Source organism: Delphinus delphis, chromosome 6, assembly GCF_949987515.2.
Source record: "Delphinus delphis chromosome 6, mDelDel1.2, whole genome shotgun sequence".
NCBI classification, from domain to species: domain Eukaryota; kingdom Metazoa; phylum Chordata; class Mammalia; order Artiodactyla; family Delphinidae; genus Delphinus; species Delphinus delphis.
In genome coordinates, this window is record NC_082688.1 from 69710706 (window position 1) to 69729312 (window position 18607).

Consider the following 18607-nt stretch of genomic DNA (forward strand, 5'->3'; position numbering starts at 1 on the left):
TAGGAGAGGGAGCCCTTAAATGTGCTTGTTTTGCTGTATATGAACATTCCTGATCTGTGCCATTCTTCTTTTTTTCTTACCTCTTCTTTTAATTTATTTTTAACAGACTTCAGGTTTTGCCCTGGCATTAGGAAACATAGTTCATGGTTTGTCTGTGTGTGGACATGGAAAAGCTGAAGACTTGGGCAACAAACTGCTCCCTGCCTGGATCAGAGTTGTTCTAACAGAGGTAGAAGGACCTCCTGCATGTTATTTTATAGTTTTATAAAGGAAAAAGAGCTACTTTATTGGACCATTTATAGGTGCTGCCAAGATATATAGCTTAACCATAAAAGAATAGGCAATTTCAAATGAAAGAGACACATGTACATTTTTTTCCTTTTTAATTTAATTTTATTATTATTTTTTTATACAGCAGGTTCTTATTAGTTATCTATTTTATACATATTAGTGTATACATGTCCATCACAATCTCCCAATTCATCCCACCTCCACCACTACCACCTGCTTCCCCCCTTGGTGTACATACATTTGTCCTCTACATGTGTGTCTCTACTTCTGCCCTGCAAACTAGTTCATCTGTACCATTTTTCTATATTCTGCATATATGCATTAATATACAATATTTGTTTTTCTCTTTCTGACTTATTTCACTCTGTTTGACAGTCTCTAGGTCCATCCACATCACTACAAATAACCCAATTTTGTTCCATTTCATGGTTCAGTAATATTCCATTGTATATCTGTACCACATCTTCTTTATTCGTCTGTCGATGGGCATTTAGGTTGCTTCCATGACCTGGCTATTGTAAATAGTGCTGCAGTAAACATTGGGGTGCATGTGTCTTTTTGAATTATGGTTTTCCCTGGGTATATGCCCGGCAGTGGAATTGCTGGGTCATATGGTAATTCTTTTAGTTTTTTAAGGAACCTCCATATAGTTCTCCATAGTGGGCATATCAATTTACATTCCCACCAACAGTGCAAGAGGGTTCCCTTTTCTCCACACCATTTCCAGCATTTGTTGTTTATAGATTTTCTGATGAAGCCCATTCTGGTGTGAGGTGATACCTCATTGTAGTTTTGATTTGCATTTCTCTAATAATGAGAGATGTTGAGCAGCTTTTCATGTGCTTCTTGGCAATCTGTATATCTTCTTCAGAGAAATGTCCATTTAGGTCTTCTGCCCATTTTTTGATTGGGTTGTTTGTTTTTTTAATATTGAGCAGCATGAGCTGTTTATATATTTAGGAGATTAATATTTTGTATGTTGATTCATTTGCAAATATTTTCTCCCATTCTGAGGGTTGTCTTTTCGTCTTATTTATAGATTCCTTTGCTGGACAGAAGCTTTTAAGTTTCATTAGGTCCCATTTGCTTATTTTTGTTTTTATTTCCATTACTCTAGGAGGTGGGTCAAAAAAGATCTTGCTGTGATTTATGTCAAAGAGTGTTCTTCCTATGTTTTCCTCTGAGAGGTTTATAGTGTCCAGTCTTACATTTAGGTCCTTAATCCATTTTGAGTTTATTTCTATGTATGGTGTTAGGGAATGTTGTAATTTCATCCTTTTACATGTACCTGTTCAGTTTTGCCAGCACCACTTACTGAAGAGACTGTCTTTTCTCCATTGTATATCCTTGCCTCCTTTGTCATAGATTAGTTGACCATAGGTGTGTGAGTTTATATCTGGTCTTTCTATCCTGTTCCATTGATCTATATTTCTGTTTTTGTGCCAGTGCCATATTGTCTTGATTACTGTAGCTTTGTAGTAGTCTGAAGACACAGAGTCTGATTCCTCCAGCTCCGTTTTTTCCCCTCAAGATTGCTTTGGTTATTTGGGGTCTTTTGTGTCTCCATACAAATTTTAAGATTTTTTGTTCTAGTTCTGTAAAAAATGCCATTGGTAATTTGATAGGGATTGCACTGAATCTGTAGATTGCTTTGGGTAATATAGTCATTTTCGCAATATTGATTCTTCCAATCCAAGAACATGGTATAGCTCTCCATCTGTTTGTGTCATCTTTGATTTCTTTCATCAGTGTCTTATAGTTTTCTGAGTACAGGTCTTTTACCTCCTTAGGTAGGTTTATTCCTAGGTATTTTATTCCTTTTGTTGCAGTGGTGAATGGGATTGTTTCCTTAATTTCTCTTTCTGATCTTTCATTGTTAATGTATAGGAATGCAAGAGATTTCTGTGTATTAATTTTGTATCCTGCAACTTTACCAAATTCATTGATTAGCTCTAGTTTTTTGGTGGCATCTTTAGGATTATCTGTGTATAGTATTGTGACATCTGAAAAGAGTGACAGTTTTACTTCTTCTTTTCCAATTTGTATTCCTTTTATTTCTTTTTCTTCTCTGATTGCCGTGGCTAGGACTTGAAAAACATAAAAATATATGGTTTTTATTCTTCCATTTGTTAATATGGTGTATCACATTGATTTGCCTATATTGAAGAATCCTTTCATCCTTGGGATAAATCCCACTTGATCATGATGTATGATCCTTTTCATGTGCTGCTGGATTCTGTTTGCTAATACTTTGTTGAGGATTTTTGCATCTATATTCATCAGTGATATTGGTCTGTAATTTTCTTTTTTTGTAGTATCTTTGCCTGGTTTTGGTAACAGGGTGATGGTGGCCTCGTAGAATGAGTTTAGTAGTGTTCCTTCCTCTGCAATTTTTTGGAAGCGTTTGAGAAGGATGAGTGTTAGCTCTTCTCTAAATGTTTGATAGAATTCACCTGTGAAGTCATCTGGTCCTGGACTTTTGTTTGTTGGAAGATTTTTAATCACAGTTTCAATTTCATTCCTTGTGATTGGTCTGTTCATATTTTCTATTTCTTCCTGGTTCAGTCTTGGAAGGTTATACCTTTCTTAGAATTTGTCCATTTCTTCCAGGTTGTCCATTTTATTGGCATAGAGTTGCTTGTAGTAGTCTCTTCTGGTGCTTGGTATTTCTGCAGTGTCCATTGTAACTTCTCCTTTTTCATTTCTGATTTTATTGATTTGAGTCCTCTCCCTCTTTTTCTTGATGGGTCGGGCTAAAGGTTTATCAATTTTTTTTATCTTCTCAAATAACCAGCTTTTAGTTTTATTGATCTTTGCTATTGTTTCCTTCATTTCTTTTTCAGTTATTTCTGATCTAATCTTCATGATTTCTTTCCTCTACTAACTTTGGGTTTTGTTTGTTCCTCTTTCTCTAGTTCCTTTAAGTGTAAGTTTAGACTGTTTGTTTGAGATGTTTCTTGTCTCTTGAGGTAGGATTGTATAGCTATAAACTTCCCTCTTAGAACTGCTTTTGCTGCATCCCATAGGTTTTGGATTGTCGTGTTTTCGTTGTTATTTGTCTCTAGGTATTTTTGATTTCCTCTTTGATTTCTTCAATGATCTCTTGGTTATTTTGTAACGTATTGTTTAGCCTCCATGTGTTTGTGTGTTTTATGTTTTTTTCCCTGTAATTTGTTTCTAATCTCAGCGTTTTGGTTGGAAAAGATGCTTGATATGATTTCTATTTTCTTAAATTTACTGAGGCTTCATTTGTGACCCAAGATGTGATCTCCCCTGGAGAATGTTCTGTGTGCACTTGAGAAGAAAGTGTAATCTGGAATGTACAGATTACATTCCATTCCATGTAGATGGAATGTCCTATAAATATCGCTTAAATCTATCTGGTCTATTGTGACATTTAAAGCTTGTGTTTCCTTATTAATTTTCTGTCTGGGTGATCTGTCCATTGGTGTAAGTGAGGTGTTAAAGTCCCCCTCTATTATTCTGTTACTGTCAATTTCTCCTTTTATGGCTGTTAGCATTTGCCTTATCTTTTGAGGTGGTCCTATGTTGGGTGCATATATATTTATAATTGTTATATCTTTTCTTGGATCGATCCCTTGATCAGTATGTAGTGTCCTTCCTTGTCTCTTGCAACAGTCTTTATTTTAAAGTCTATTTTATCTGATATAAGTATTGCCACTCCAGCTCTCTTTTGATTTCCATTTGCATGGGATATCTTTTTCCATCCCCTTACTTTCAGTCTGTATGTGTCCCTAGGTCTGAAGTGGGTCTCTTGTAGACAGTATATATACGGGTTGTGCTTTTGTGTCCATTCAGCAAGGCTGTGTCTTTTGGTTGGAGCATTTAATCAATTCACATTTAAGGTAATTGTTGATATGTATGTTCCTATTACCATTTTCTTAATTGTTTAGGGTCTGTCTTTGTAGGTCCTTTTGTCTCTTGTGTTTCCCAAGAAACACTGCTTAGAGAAGTTAGAGAAGTTCCTTTAGCATTTGTTGTAGAGCTGGTTTGGTGGTGCTGAATTCTCTTAGCTTTTGTTTGTCTGTAAAGCTTTTGATTTCTCTGTCGAATCTGAATGAGATCCTTGCTGGGTATAGTAATCTTGGTTGTAGTTTCTTCCCTTTCATCTCTTTAAATATATCATGCCACTCCCTTCTGGCTTGTAGAGTTTCTGCTGAGAAATCAGCTGTTTACCTCATGGGGGTTCCCTTGTATGTTATTTGTCGTTTTTCCCTTGTCACTTTTAATAATTTTTCTTTTTCTTTAATTTTTGTCCATTTGATTACTATGTGTCTCGGCATGTTTCTCCTTGGGTTTATCCTGCCTGGGATTCTCTGTGCTTTCTGGACTTGGGTGTCTATTTCCTTTCCCATGTTAGGGAAGTTTTTGACTATAATCTCTTCAGATATTTTCTCGGGTTCTTTCTCTCTCTCTTCTCCTTCTGGGACCCCTGTAATGCGAATGTTGGTCCATTTAATGTTGGCCCAGACGTCTCTTAGGTTTTCTTCATTTTTTCATTCTTTCTTCTTTCTTCTGTTCTGCAGCAGTGAATTCCAGCAATCTATCTTCCAGGTCACTTATCCGTTTTTCTGCCTCAGTTATTCTGCTATTGATTCCTTCTAGTGTAGTTTTAATTTCAGTTATTGTATTGTTCATCTCTGTTTGCTTATTCTTTAATTCTTCTAGGTGTTTGTTCTTTAATTCTCCTAGGTCTTTGTTAAACATTTCTTGCATGTTCTCGATTTTTGCCTCCATTCTTTTTCCGAGGTCCTGGATCATCTTCACTATCATTATTCTGAATTCTTTTCCTGGAAGGTTACCGTTCTCCCCTTCATTTAGTTGTTTTTCTGGGGTTTTATCTTGTTCCTTCATCTGGTACATAGTCCTCTGCCTTTTTATTTTGTCTATCATTCTGTGAATGTGGTTTTCGTTCCACAGGTTGCAGGATTGTAGTTCTTCTTGCTTCTACTGTCTGCCCTCTGGTGGATGAGGCTTTCTAAGAGGCTTGTGCCAGCTTCCTGATGGGAGGGACTGGTGGTGGGTAGAGCTGGGTGTTGCTCTGGTGGCAGAGCTCAGTAAAACTTTAATCCGGTTGTCTGCTGTTGGGTGGGGCTGAGTTCCCTCCTTGTTGGTTGTTTGGCCTGAGGTTACCCAGCGCTGGAGGCTACAGGCTCTTTGGTGGGGCTAATGGTGGATCTGAAAGGGCTCACGCCAAGGAGTACTTCCCAGAACTTCTGCTGCCAGTGTCCTTGTCCCCATGGTGAGCCACAGCCACCCCCCGCCTCTGCAGGAGACTCTCCAACACTAGCTGTTAGGTGTGGTTCAGTCTCCTATGGGGTCACTGCTCCTTCCCCTGGGTCCTGATGCGCACAATACTTTGTGTGTGCCCTCCAAGAGTGGAGTCTCTGTTTCCCCCAGTCCTGTCGAAGTCCTGCAATGAAATCCCACTAGCCTTCAAAGTCTGATTCTCTGGGAATTCCTCCTCCCGTTGCCAGACCAGGTTGGGAAGCCTGACGTGGGGCTCAGAAACTTCACTCCAGTGGGTGGACTGCTGTGTTATAATTGTTCTCCAGTTTGTGAGTCACCCACCCAGCAGTTACAGGATCTGATTTTATTGTGATTGCACGCCTCCTACCATCTCATTGCAGCTTCTCCTTTGTCTTTGGATGTGGGGTATCTTTTTTTGGTGAGTTCCAATATCTTCCTGTCAATGACTGTTCAGCAGTTAGTTACTATTTTGGTGTTCTCACAAGAGGGAGTGAGCGCACTTCCTTCTACTCCGCCATCTTAAACCAATCTCCCCCAGGAGACACATGTATTTTTAATGCCTTATAAATGATAGATCCTGTTAAGCATTATAGTTTTGTTTTTTAACTGGCTATTTTGTCAGTGTGTTAATTTTAAAACAACACAGTGGTTTTGAAAAATAAAAAAATGACAAGAAACCACCTAGAATCTAACAACTTTAACCTGTTACTTTATTCAAGTCTGCTGCCATTCTCAGTTCAGTGACACAGGTTGTGTTGACCCTACAAATTTAGTACCATTTTGGCCAGTTGTTTTTCTTTGATATAATTTTTATCCACTTCCAACCCAAGGACTGTTTCCCTCTTGACATATTCTGATGCTTTGTTTTCAGGGCACCTCCACAATGCTGTGTTTGGCAGCTCTTCATGGCATGGTGGCCTTGGTAGGCTCTGAAGGGGATGTAATGCAGGTAAAAAAAAAAAGGGGGGGTGGGTGGGGGAAGAAACCTAAATGTGTACATAGTCACAGCAAGAAAAGAATACCCAATATCTCAGTATGCTAAGGAAAGAACAATATATGACCATGGTATTGTTTACAGTGGGCTTTCTAATGCCTTTATATATGGAAAATTGCTCTTGGTCAGGAATTCTTTCTATAGAGATATGTTCCTTATTTTATTTGGTTTGTAGGAATTAAACCTAGTCAACTTATCTACTTTCTGCAAAATTCTCTGAATGAGAAAAGTGATTGGATCCTAAGAAATTTAAAAAGCCATTCATAAGAAACTCCATTTTGCATCTGTGATGTTTAAGTTTATACCTATGTAATTATGCTTTCACTTTAAATTTTTTTGTGTAGTGGGCATATGTATATGTAAATTTAGAAGTAATTCTAAGGTGTTCCTTTGTTCATACAGTAAAGGTTTATTACGTGACTGCTACATGCCACACTGAACTGGTGCTAGGAAATCAGTGATTTCATAAAGCATGGGCACTGCCTTCAAGGAGCTCACAGCTTTTGTTTTTGAAATATAAGGATATAATGATAAATTATTTCACAGCTTAGATGATGGTAACTCATACACTGGGAATATCATTATTTACTTCTGGGGGGATGCGGGATGGGTGTTTCTCCTTTTTCTTTCAGCTGAAGTCAGAAGCCATCCAGTCCTCTCATTTTCAAGGCAGACTTAATGAAGTCATTAGAACTTTAACTCAGGTGAGAAGGGGAATTTCAGACTGTTGAGTGGGAAAACAGGTATTCCCCTTTGTGGTCTTTTTTCTTTTTCATGATATAAACTGTTTTACTTAGACAATGGGAAAATCTCTGGTTATTCATGGTGAGTTCAAGGGTCATTGGAGCATGGCTTATGGCCCTGCATAATTTGCTGATCAACACACACCACCTCTGGAAAAAAAGAAAGCTGGCATTTTTGAGTTAAGTTGGCACTGGTTTCTCTTAAAAATTAAAACCTGACCTTGCAAAGAATGTCAGGCCCTCCAGACAAGGAAAAGTGGAAGACAGTCAAAGGGCAGGGCATATATCTAAGCAGAATGGTCAAGAGGCACTAGTTCAGATGTCACTGGTAAAAGTATTTGGGTAAATTATGGTCAGCATTCTCCTTGTCTAAAGAATAAACATGTCCATCTACTGAGAAATGATTTTATATTTTCAGATTTTTATTTTTAAAAAATCATGATGTTCATTGAATAAACTTAAAATTACAGGATGAAAGAAGCTGAAAAAATATCAGTGATGTTCCTCCCAACCTGAAGCAGCTGCTACTAATATTTGGTCATATTTCTTTTTAAGCATTCTTATTTTCTCTGCATAGTTGTATTCTTATCATATGTAGAACTTTGTATCCTAGGCTTTTCACTTAGCATACTTGTTTTCATTCTTGCAAAATATAGCTGGTTATAATACTCACCACATAAAGAAGTTTTAGGAATTCATGGTTTTAAAAGCAAACAAATTTCTGAACAGAAGAAACTCTCTTTTGCATGTATGAATATGAATATTCTCCAAAAAAAATTCTACTGAAACATAAGTTGCTGTAACTTGGGGGAAAATCTATAAATGAAAACTATTATTTAAAAAATCTTATTATGAATGATAAAACAGTAATAAAGCATTATTCAAAGAAGAGAACAAAATAGTATCTCCTTCTACTTTTAAAGGTACTTTAGTGTTAAGCAACAATCGCCTCTTTTTACTTTTTGGATTTTCTTTTCTCACTTTTTGAAAATTCCTTTAGACCAGTCTGACTCAGTGAAAACTGAGACAACCACTGGTACATTCCATCATGACTGATAGATTCATTCATTCATTTATTCATTCAGCAACACTTGTTGATCACCTCTATGTCCCACGTTTAGTATACTAGACAGTTGATAGTACATCTTGTATATCTCATTACCAGCCAAGCCACCACCTCATAAAAGATTAGTGACCTCCTGTGAGTGGCCTTGTATTGAATAGAATTTGGATCTTGCCCCATCATTGAACTGTTACATTTCATTTATAGGTCATCAGTGTGTCTGGGGTGATTGGTCTTCAGTCAAATGCAATCTGGCTTCTAGGACATCTTCATCTGTCTACTCTGTCCTCAAATCAAAGTAGAACCTCGGGTAAGACTGGAGTCATAGAACACTGGAGCTGGAAGGAGGGATTGCTGACGTGGGGCAATGTGCTTTGTTAAGAGAGTTAATTTTCACAGCTACCCAAGCACAGTAATATCGGTGGTGGATATTACTGTCCCTCTTTTACATCAGAGGAAAATGGACTGTGGAGAGGTCTCCTGACTTGCCCAGGGTCACATAGCAGTAAATGGTAAACATGCGGTTTGAACTAAGATCTGTCGGCCACCAAAGCCCATGCTCTTTTCACTCTTTCTCTCTGCCTTCCTTGGAGATCGGTTTAGACATTGAGTCTAACCCCATATTTTACAAATGGAGAACCCGAGGCTCAGAAAGATCACATGACTTAGGTACAAGCTTAATGAGAAATTCAGAAACTAGGAATCAGACCCTTGAAGCTTGGAACAGAGTTCTTTTTATTTTACTAGATGTAATCATAGTTTGTATAATATTCATATTTCATTAAAAAACTCTTCATATATGGCTGGAATTCTTCTGGCTCCTGGTTTTGAGAAAATAATTGGGTAAGTACTCTTAAAGATGTATATCTCCTTGGCCTTGGAATTAAAATCCTAGGTCGTAATGTAACAAGGCTTTTTCTATTTCCAGCTTTTTAATAAAAGCAATAAAAATATTTGCAGTTCCCACATGCTTAACTTATGTGTGTACTTGGAGATCTTCCGGGGAAGGCATCACTGTAATGCACTGGGACCTATGGCTACTCCTTGCTCTTTATAGAATTTTGACCACTGGCTCTCTTGGACTCATGCCAGGGAGGTTTAGGTACCAAAGATTCCTCATTAAAACCTAGTTTCACATATCTCCTGACAGGTAGTCTACAGACAGCATTACCATGTGCTACTATAATTACTGTCTCCCTCATTTTCAATCACTCCTCAGCTATAGAAATAGGACATGGTTTCACAGCATTCCCAACATAATGAACTTTAGACAACTAGAAGCTGTCATACTAAAACTGGAAAAGGAAAAAAAAAGTAGTCATATTAGAAACCCTTGGTATTGCTAGTTTTGAAGTGCAGTGCTCTCACAAGGTCCTGGTAAAATAGCATGTGTATGTCAGGCTTTTGCTTTTTCACATAGGCTTTTAATTGTTATACTGTGGAGTACACGGTCTGGCCCACATATACTGAAGGCAGGTTGTAGTGAATCATCTTACACCCAGGTTCTTTGGAGCAACATGATTGTGTGTCTGGAAAAGTTGAGCCATCTATCCCAGTAAAAAGCATTTCATGAAACAATTATGTGGAACTGGGAGGAAAAGAATCTGGGAAACTCCCAGGACTCAACAAGCATAAATGTCACTCCTTCATTGTTCCAGGTCAGCAGGCACATCTGGTTATTTGCACGTGTTGGTCACATAGAGGTCCCTGCCTTATGAAGTAAGAGACTAGCTGATATTAATGCTGATTGATGTATTTGCGTAGTTCATATATCTGACTCAGGGTGCCCTGAAATAGCCCAGAGAATGGTGGTCTCATCCTAGAAGCCCAGTAGACTCCTTGCTGACACAGAAGAAGTCACTGGATTGCAGCTCATTGATGTGCCAAAGTGGAAAAGGGTTTTTTTAAACCACTTCAGTACAATTTTTGTCCTCTGTGGTTTTTCAGCCTCCTCTAGATTTACCACCGTTTTAGATTTGCTTGCATAGCCTAAGTGATGACTTCAAGGCCAGTCACTTAACCTAATAGAATTAGTTGCAACCACAGAGTATTGTTCTGAGATTAATGGCATAAACACTTCTGCTTTGTCTCTAGGTTGATATGGCAGCATGAGATCATTATCTTTCCTTCATTAGTCCCACCAGGTTCATTGGTTAATTTGATCATTTTCTGTCTCCACAGTTCCTACGGACTATAGCTATTTGCCTGAAAGCAGTTTTATTAGAGCATCCATTGGCTTCTTCATTACAGGAGGAAAAAAAGGCAAGTGAGCACATTTCTTGAACTCTGTCATAACTGTCTACATGTCAAGTTTGTGTGCCCTCAGCTTGCTTCTGTAGAATTAAACAATACAAATCTGAAGGGGTGAATAATTTCTCCTGCCAGATCATCTTTGCAGTAGAGATGACTAGGAGACCAACTACACTAAGTGGTACATAAACATACACACTGTGTGTACTGTTGGAACTACCATACGTGATCTTGGGGGACATGTGAATATCTTAATCTTCCTTTTGGCAATTTCGAAAGTATAAGCGCACATTACTTTTCTTGTCAATTTCAAGTGAGTGTGACCTAAAAAGAGAAAACACACATGGGTGCTGTTTGTATTCCAGGACCAGACTTGGAGGTAAGTCTTCTCCCTGAACCTTGTGTGATCACTTTGTGTTGTTGGAATCACTGGCTCTAGTTCTTAATTTTAGTTTCTGCTGTTTTTCTCTGCACCAGTTGTCCCTTTGTGATTCTTTTTTGCTGCCACACACAACCTAAAGACAGAGATTGAGTGCCTTTTGTTTATAACTGGAGTCAAAATAATGCCACATAAACTATCAAATAAATGCTCTTTAATGATACACACCTACCATTTCATGCTATGAGGAAAAAATGGATCCGAAATGAGCATGTCATGGCTCAGGAACCAGTTTTATGTAATATTCTTTCACTGATGTGTGCTAGTTTCATTCTTCGTTGGGTTGGCTGTGTCAGTCTGGGCAAAATCAGTGCCTGTATTACAACAAGACCATCCCAGTTTTAGGGGAAAAAAAGTTTTTAAACCAATTAAAATGAAGACATCTGGGGACATCTGAAGTCATTGATTAATGAAGGTCATGGAAGGATAAAATCTCACCATTGGAAGGGACATTAAAAGTCATGTCCGTTGTCTAAGTTTCCACTGGGTACAGAAATCCCTGGAGCTTCCAGATTGTAAACTACTTTCATAGGTTGGACATGAATTCCCTTAGTTTCTGCAGTTCTAGAAATTGTGCATAATATTATCCTCAGGTCGCGACTTAGCATAATTTGCTTTTACATATCCTCAGTAAAAATTGGTATAAGGTTATGTCATGGTTGTACAAGATATGTTTATATATGAACATGTCATATATATATAATGTGGAGTTAATTGTTTATATTGCCATACATTAAGTGTTTTTAAAGTACAGAGATGTCTCCATTAGGAGGAAATTGAATTCTTACTAAAGGAACATCTAAAATTTCCATGGCTAGAATAATTCTAGGAACATATATTTTTGCTCTATTTTTTGTTAGTTTGCTCACTGATATCTTATAAAATTTTTAAATGATGATAGCGTGAGATATTTCCATGAAATATAAAACTCTTAAGACCAAATGAAAGACATACTCTTTTTCTTTTCTAGTGACTAAAATGTCATTTGGCTCCCTAGATTCATATTTCTTAACAGAAATGAATTTTCTGTGAATCTTGTGGAAAATTTTGTTAAATGTAATATTTTTATGATTATGCAGTCATGGTACAACAGGAAGTATTCTGTTCTAAAACTGAAAAATCAGGTGAAATTGACATCAGAAACATTATGTAAAATCTTACTATTAAAGCTATTTTAAGACATATAAATGAAATATTTTTAAAATACCATATTACTAGTCACATTTTTGGCATTCTCAGGTTGTGGGAGAGGGCTGCCTTCTTGTCAGGTTTACTGACTAGATTCAGAGGAAAATCCATTCAGCCTTACCCATTACTAATGATGACCCCAGAGGAGTGGAGGCCGTGGGAGGCTGACCTCCGCCTCGGAAGCCCATTTACAAAAACAAAACCAGACCCTGCTCTATGGGTCTAAATGGGATGGCCAAATGTGGAGGTGTGCATGCAAACAAGTGTTTTCTTCTTCAATATGCCCAGCTCATTTGAATTTTAATAACTCCCTTCTGAAGCAGCTTTTGAGTTTAAATGTTTGGGTGTCACTCATCAGAGCCCAGTGGTGCTGCTGATAGGAAGGATGACAACTTTGGTGAGCTCTTTAGAGGAAGAAATGGCTTGAGAGGATAAAAATCATGCTTGGCATAGGCAGAAGAGAGAAAACTTTAGGGATAGCATGGCTTCGTTGCCTCTGTATGCCATTTAGTAACTCACAAGAGGAAGAAAAATGTGATGAGTTATCCCTGATTCACACATATGCCAGGTTGAGATTGGATGTCATGATCTCAGTTTTAGCCAATCAGATTTGAGATAGTGAATATATTAATCTGCTTCAAATGTTTAGGGCTTTTCTCATTCTAGATACTCACTTTAGTACTCATACAACAGAACATAGCATATGTTCATAGCATCTATTCCTTCATACAGGCCTACATTTTAAAACCATGCCAAACAGATAAAATTCCTTCCAATTTTAAGACTGCAGTTAATAGTTTTGAATATAACTGTTTTTTTTGCTATACCCTATAACATTTTCTCTTCTTCCCTAATAGCCCTACCTTCTAGCAGATATAATATTCCTTAACCCTTGTCATCATCATAATCTATTCTATGGACATTTCTTGGCTGTGCTATGCTTAAAATTTGCTTATAATCTAATTCTGCCTATCATGGAATTATTTTTTATCTTAAGGGCCTCTAAATTTTGACTCTTATTTTTGCTTCTTTTCTGTACATTTATTCTTTTTCCTGATTTCTGATCTTTGTTTTTTCTCAACCTCATGGCATATTCAGATTTCATCAAGATTTTACCTACTTTTTAAACAAAACACTTAAAATGTATTAAAAGTACTTAATAAAAATAATCATTTATTTTTGGTGATAACATTTAGGTATTTCTACCTAATCATTTAGGATTATTCTTATCATTCTCTTGCTGGGGAATGTGACTTTCTAAGCTTTAATTTTTCTATTAGGCTTTAAAGTTTACAATAAGAAGTATTAATTCACAGAAAGTATATTTAAATCCTTGTAAGAAAGTCAGTATGACTGGCATTTCCTTCTCGATATGGATTCATTGGTCAGCGATTTGAGTGTATAAGTGTTGGGCTTGTACATATACTATCGATAGGTAGATGCTCAGTTGATCATTTTTGGATTACTAGCATGAGATATAATTGTTGATGAGTCTAGCCAAGAGAGCAGAATATAGAATAAATGATATGAGAAAGCTATTTCTATTTTTCTGATGAAATTATGGAGTTGGTTACCAAAAGTATGTTATTTTTAAGTATTTTAGTTTGGTAATAGTTTACCTATACAATTCTTTTTAAAAAGTTATTAGAAATGAATACATTTCTTCATACCAAAAATGGTATGAAGAAAAAGAAAGAATCCTCTTAATCTCACCACCTAGAGATAGCCTCAGTAGATATTCCAGTGTATGTCCTCTAGATGTGTGTGTGTTATATTATATTGAATCATAAAATGTATATTATTGTCTTTTTAAAAAATTTAACAAGTTTCCATGTAAATGGACATAATCACCACTCATCCCCTGAAAAGAAGGGTTGAGGAAGCATGAAAAGAATCCTTGCATCACTTTCTAGACAGGTTTTAATATGATATGTTTGGGGAGTATTTAATTTCTATTTTTTTGTTGTAAACATCATAAAAATATTTGAAAGGAAAAAAGTCACCAATTATCCCATGACTTTCTAACAGCTATTATCATTTAAAAATTTTACTTTTTAATTTGTTCCTGTTATGCACACACAATGTTTACATATTTACCAGTATACATAAACTTTGTATTTTTTAACTTAATATTATATTGTAAACATTTCCCTATTTTCCATATATCTCCATAATTATCATTAAAAATGATTACCATTATCATTAATAATGATAATGACTGACTGTAGAATGTTCCGTCAAGTCGATGAATCATAACTAACCCATTACCCTATAGATCATTTAAAATGTTTCCATTATAGAGAACATCCTTGTGCATATAGCTTTCCTTAGGATAAACTGTCAGCAATTTATTAGTGGCCAAGAGTCTGAGGATTTGATGACTACAGAGATGGCATGGCCTCATTGCTCTTCAAAAGGACTGTAGCAGATTTCAGTACCTCGGCCCTGTCTGAGTATCATAGTACAGCAGCATATCATAGAGGTTAAAAGCGTGGGAGCCAGACTGCCTGGGTTCATACCCCACTTATACTGCCTGCTGGCTATGTCACTTCAGGCAAGCTACTTAAGTCTGTAATCCTCAATTGCTTCTGTAAAGTGGAGAAAATAATCGAATCTTCTTTCTAGAGTTTTTTGTAAGGATTATGAGTTTATGAGCCATCCTCAGGCTGACGAGCTCGTTGTGAAGACAGAATATAAAACATGGACCTTCAACCACAGTGAATGCAGCTCTGGGTGCCGGGATAGTCAAAGGTGTTGGCAAGGAGAGGAAAGGAAGGCACACTGGCACAACTTCCGATCAGGCAAGAACAGCAATGGAAGTGAAGGCACTTGAGGAAGCTCAGGTTGGGAGTTCTCTGTGTCTTTCTGCCTGTGTCCTTTTTTGCATCCCTGCATCCCTGGTGGTGACTCTCTGGTGTCTGCCACAGGCAGGGGAAACCTTCAGTTCAGGAGGCAAGAAGTCAGAAGTCAAGGCGTTGGTAGGGTGGGTTCTTTCTGGGGGCTCTGAACGAGAATCTTTTCCACGCTTTTCTCACAGCTTCACTTTATGTAACAGTGCTTAGGAAACAAATAAAGAATAAACCCTTTCTAGTTATCATATTACAAAGCAAACCATCAGATAGATAAAACAAATGACTACAATAAAAGCCAGGCAGGTATAAAATGATACTTTAAGACTAATTTGCATTCATTGTCAGAAGGAATGAACATTTTTGTATGTATTTACTATTTGAGATGTCGTTTTTTTTTTATTAAATGTTAGATGTGCTTTAAAATTTATTTTACTTTTTATTTTAAAATAATTTAAAACTTACCAAAAAGTGAAAACAGCCAGATCACTTCTAATATTCCTTTCACCCAGAGACCCTATTCAAGTTTCCCTGACAGCCCAAATGATGGCTTTAGCAGAACAAGAATTTAATCCAGAATGTCACACTTGTCATCTCTTTGGTCCTCTTCAGTCTGGAACATTGCCTCGGTTGTTCTGTCTTTCATGACTTTAACATGTTTTAGGATTAGAAGCCAGTTGTTTTACAGAGCACTTTTCTGTTTGGGTTTGCCTGGTGTTCCTCACATGAGAGGTCAGTCACCTTTGGCAAGAATGTTACAGCCATGGAGGCCTGCTCTGCTCACTGCATCCCTTCGGGTGGTACACGATGTCTGTCTTCCTCCACCAAAGTGATGCTAACTTTGATCACTTGGATAAGGTGATCTCTTCCAGGTGTCTCCTCATTAAAGTTCCTCCTTTCCTTTTATCATCAAGAAATATTTTATGTGGAGATATTTTGAGACTTTATGAATATCCCATTTTCATCCTACTTTCACCCATTAGTTTGGGTATCCATTAATGTTTTCTTGACTGAGTTATTACTCTGGTGATTGCCAATAGGTGATTCTTAAAATTCCATTATCCCATTTACACTTTTTGGTAGGCTTTCTTCTGAAAGGAAAAGCTGCCTCCTTCCCTCCCTCCCTCTTCCATCCTTCCTTCTTTCCTTGCTTCCTTTCTTTTTCTTTCTTCCTTTCTTTCTTTCTTTCAATATGGACTGCTGAACTCCTATTATTCAATTATTTATTATTCAGTTGTGCATGATTTTGATCCTCAAATTGTTCCAGACTAGATCAGAAAGAGCCTCTTTAAGTTGACTCTTGTGTCCTTTTGAGATAACCTTATCATTCTTTGAGTACCTCCTTTTCTTTGTGGCACACAAAGATGTTCTAGGTTCATCTTGTATTATCCTCAGCCTTGTAATAGCCAGGTAACTCAAGTTTCTTCTCGTGGAGAAAGATATTTAGAAGCCAAGATCTTGGGTATAAATTACTGCATTGCTACTGTGATAATCACTGCTCCTAGGCCCTTTCAGTGGACAGTTAGGAAATTCTCTCTTTCTCTCCTTCTTTCCCTCCCTCCCTCCCTCCCTCTCTCTCTTTCTCTCTCACATATTGTCTATATTTATTCTTATATCTAGCTATATATATTGAAAAACTTGAGTTCACACCAATATCTCCAATTCAACATCACAGGCTTCCTTCTGCATTTCCTCCTTCTCATTTGTAACTTTCTTCTCTGACTTTAAGAAACCTGACTCCCATTATTCTCAATGTATTTGCCACAGTCCTGCTAAAGCTGCCTTCCTCTCTCCCAGGTCCTGATTTCCACTGAGCAGCCACCCTGCTTGGCAGCCTTCCTGGTGCTAAGGGGCTCAGGGATGTTTTTGTTTCTGATAACACTGGATGATATTGAAGTACTTGGTCCTAAGAAAGAACATCCTACCAACTCTTAGTATCTGACTGACATATTGGAATCATCAACTGTTTTCAACAGCTGTCTTGATTATAGAGTGGTTTCTGGCAAGGGGCTAAGCATCTGTTAATCTCTCAAAATATGTCATGCTGTCATTATGTCTACCTGTGTTTTCTAAGGACTTTGTCTAGAAAAATTCGACTCATCCTTTCCATCTTGTTTTAAACATCCTTTCCTCAGTGGAGGATAAGACAGGATTCCCTGATGTTCCCAGATTAGTATAGATTTCTTATGTGATACTTTATGTTTTTCATAGTACTTTACATATGTGAAATTATTTGCTTAATTATTTGTGATTCTTTGTTTAAAGTCTGTCTTTCCCAGTAGACTGTAATTTCCTCAAGGGCAGGAAGAACATGTGGGTTTTATCCTAAATGCTTAGTACAGAGTACTTGGCATGTAATCGTTTTCAAGTATTTGTTGATCTACCACTTTAAACATATATATGTGTGTGTGTGTGTGTGTGTGTGTGTGTGTGTAATCATATAATATATATATTATATATGTGTATATACATATATTATATATATTGCTTCTAAACAACGCTAATGATGGAGAAGGTAAAGACATATCCACACCATTACAAGCGACATGCTGGTGATGGGGAACAGACACACCAGTGGCTGTTAGCCTACTTGTTACCAGACTTTTCCTATAGGAGTTACACATATGCATTGTGGCATTGAGATCTGATCCTTTTTGTAGCCAGAGTATGTGTGATAATGGGTCCTGTTGTAATGCATTATGTTCGGATATGCCATTTATATCAGGGTTCTTTGAGGCTGTCAACTGGATGAGGGATTTAAAGCAACTTTGTACCGGATTTTAAGACATCTGGATCCTTTTAACAAGTACTGTTAGGTCTTCTCAGTTCCAAATCCATTGTCTATAAAGCATTCCAGTATTTCTTTTTGTCTAAGGCACTTGGGTGAAAGATAGAGCGCTGTAATAAGGGAACTGATCCTTCCCATAGCTTAGATTTGGATTCTTGTGTCCAATGCTAAAGATCTCTGGGGAGGGAACCATGTGACTCTGTTCTCCCATTTTGGGGCTCGCTCTCTCTCCATACCTCCCCGCAAATGCTTAGAACTACCAGGTATTTTCTCCATTCCTAACAGCTGCTATAATTTCTTTCATTCCAGTTGGTTTCAGAATTAGTTCCCTGCAAATATAGTGGAAAATTTTGTGTGATTCTAGCTATGCTAGTCCATACTGATTCTCTGCTTTTTTAAAAAGTGGGAAATGTATTGCATTATAGTACTTACTTGATTTTCACCCCTGTGCTCCATTTTACAAGTTCTCCTTGTTTCTGACACTTGCTTGTATATTAATTAGGTCAGTTCTAAAGAGTATGGAAGCAACATGTAAAGTGTTTAGATAGTAAAGTGCAGTTACTGGTGAAAGTTCTGTTGTCCTGTCAAGAGAGAGTTTGTTGTCTAAGCAATAAAGGATATAGAAAATGACCATATTTTACATTGGGTCCTGGTATTAGAGGACAGGTTGAATGTCTCTCCTGATTCTCTAGATCCTCTGGAAACTGCAAGTTTTCTGTAGTGAATTCTAT

At 37.3% G+C, this 18607-nt stretch overlaps 2 protein-coding genes across 12 annotated transcripts in view; one reads left to right on the plus strand and one right to left on the minus strand.

The window, feature by feature from the left end:
- FOCAD (focadhesin) overlaps nt 1–18607 on the plus strand; it is a 313993-nt gene that overhangs the window by 262700 nt on the left and 32686 nt on the right. For all 11 annotated transcript variants that reach the window (XR_009519883.1, XM_060014801.1, XM_060014800.1 and 8 more), the window contains 5 exons: nt 107–229; nt 6434–6511; nt 7189–7260; nt 8570–8672; nt 10544–10624. Coding sequence is in view for 10 of the 11 variants with exons in the window: in XM_060014801.1 (XP_059870784.1) it covers nt 107–229; nt 6434–6511; nt 7189–7260; nt 8570–8672; nt 10544–10624 (457 nt within the window). In the remaining variant the exon portion in view is untranslated. The remainder of the gene's footprint in view (nt 1–106; nt 230–6433; nt 6512–7188; nt 7261–8569; nt 8673–10543; nt 10625–18607) is intronic.
- HACD4 (3-hydroxyacyl-CoA dehydratase 4) overlaps nt 14890–18607 on the minus strand; it is a 95941-nt gene continuing 92223 nt past the window's right edge. The window contains exon 8 of the transcript XR_009519884.1: nt 14890–15296. The gene's annotated coding sequence lies outside the window, so the exon portion shown is untranslated. The remainder of the gene's footprint in view (nt 15297–18607) is intronic.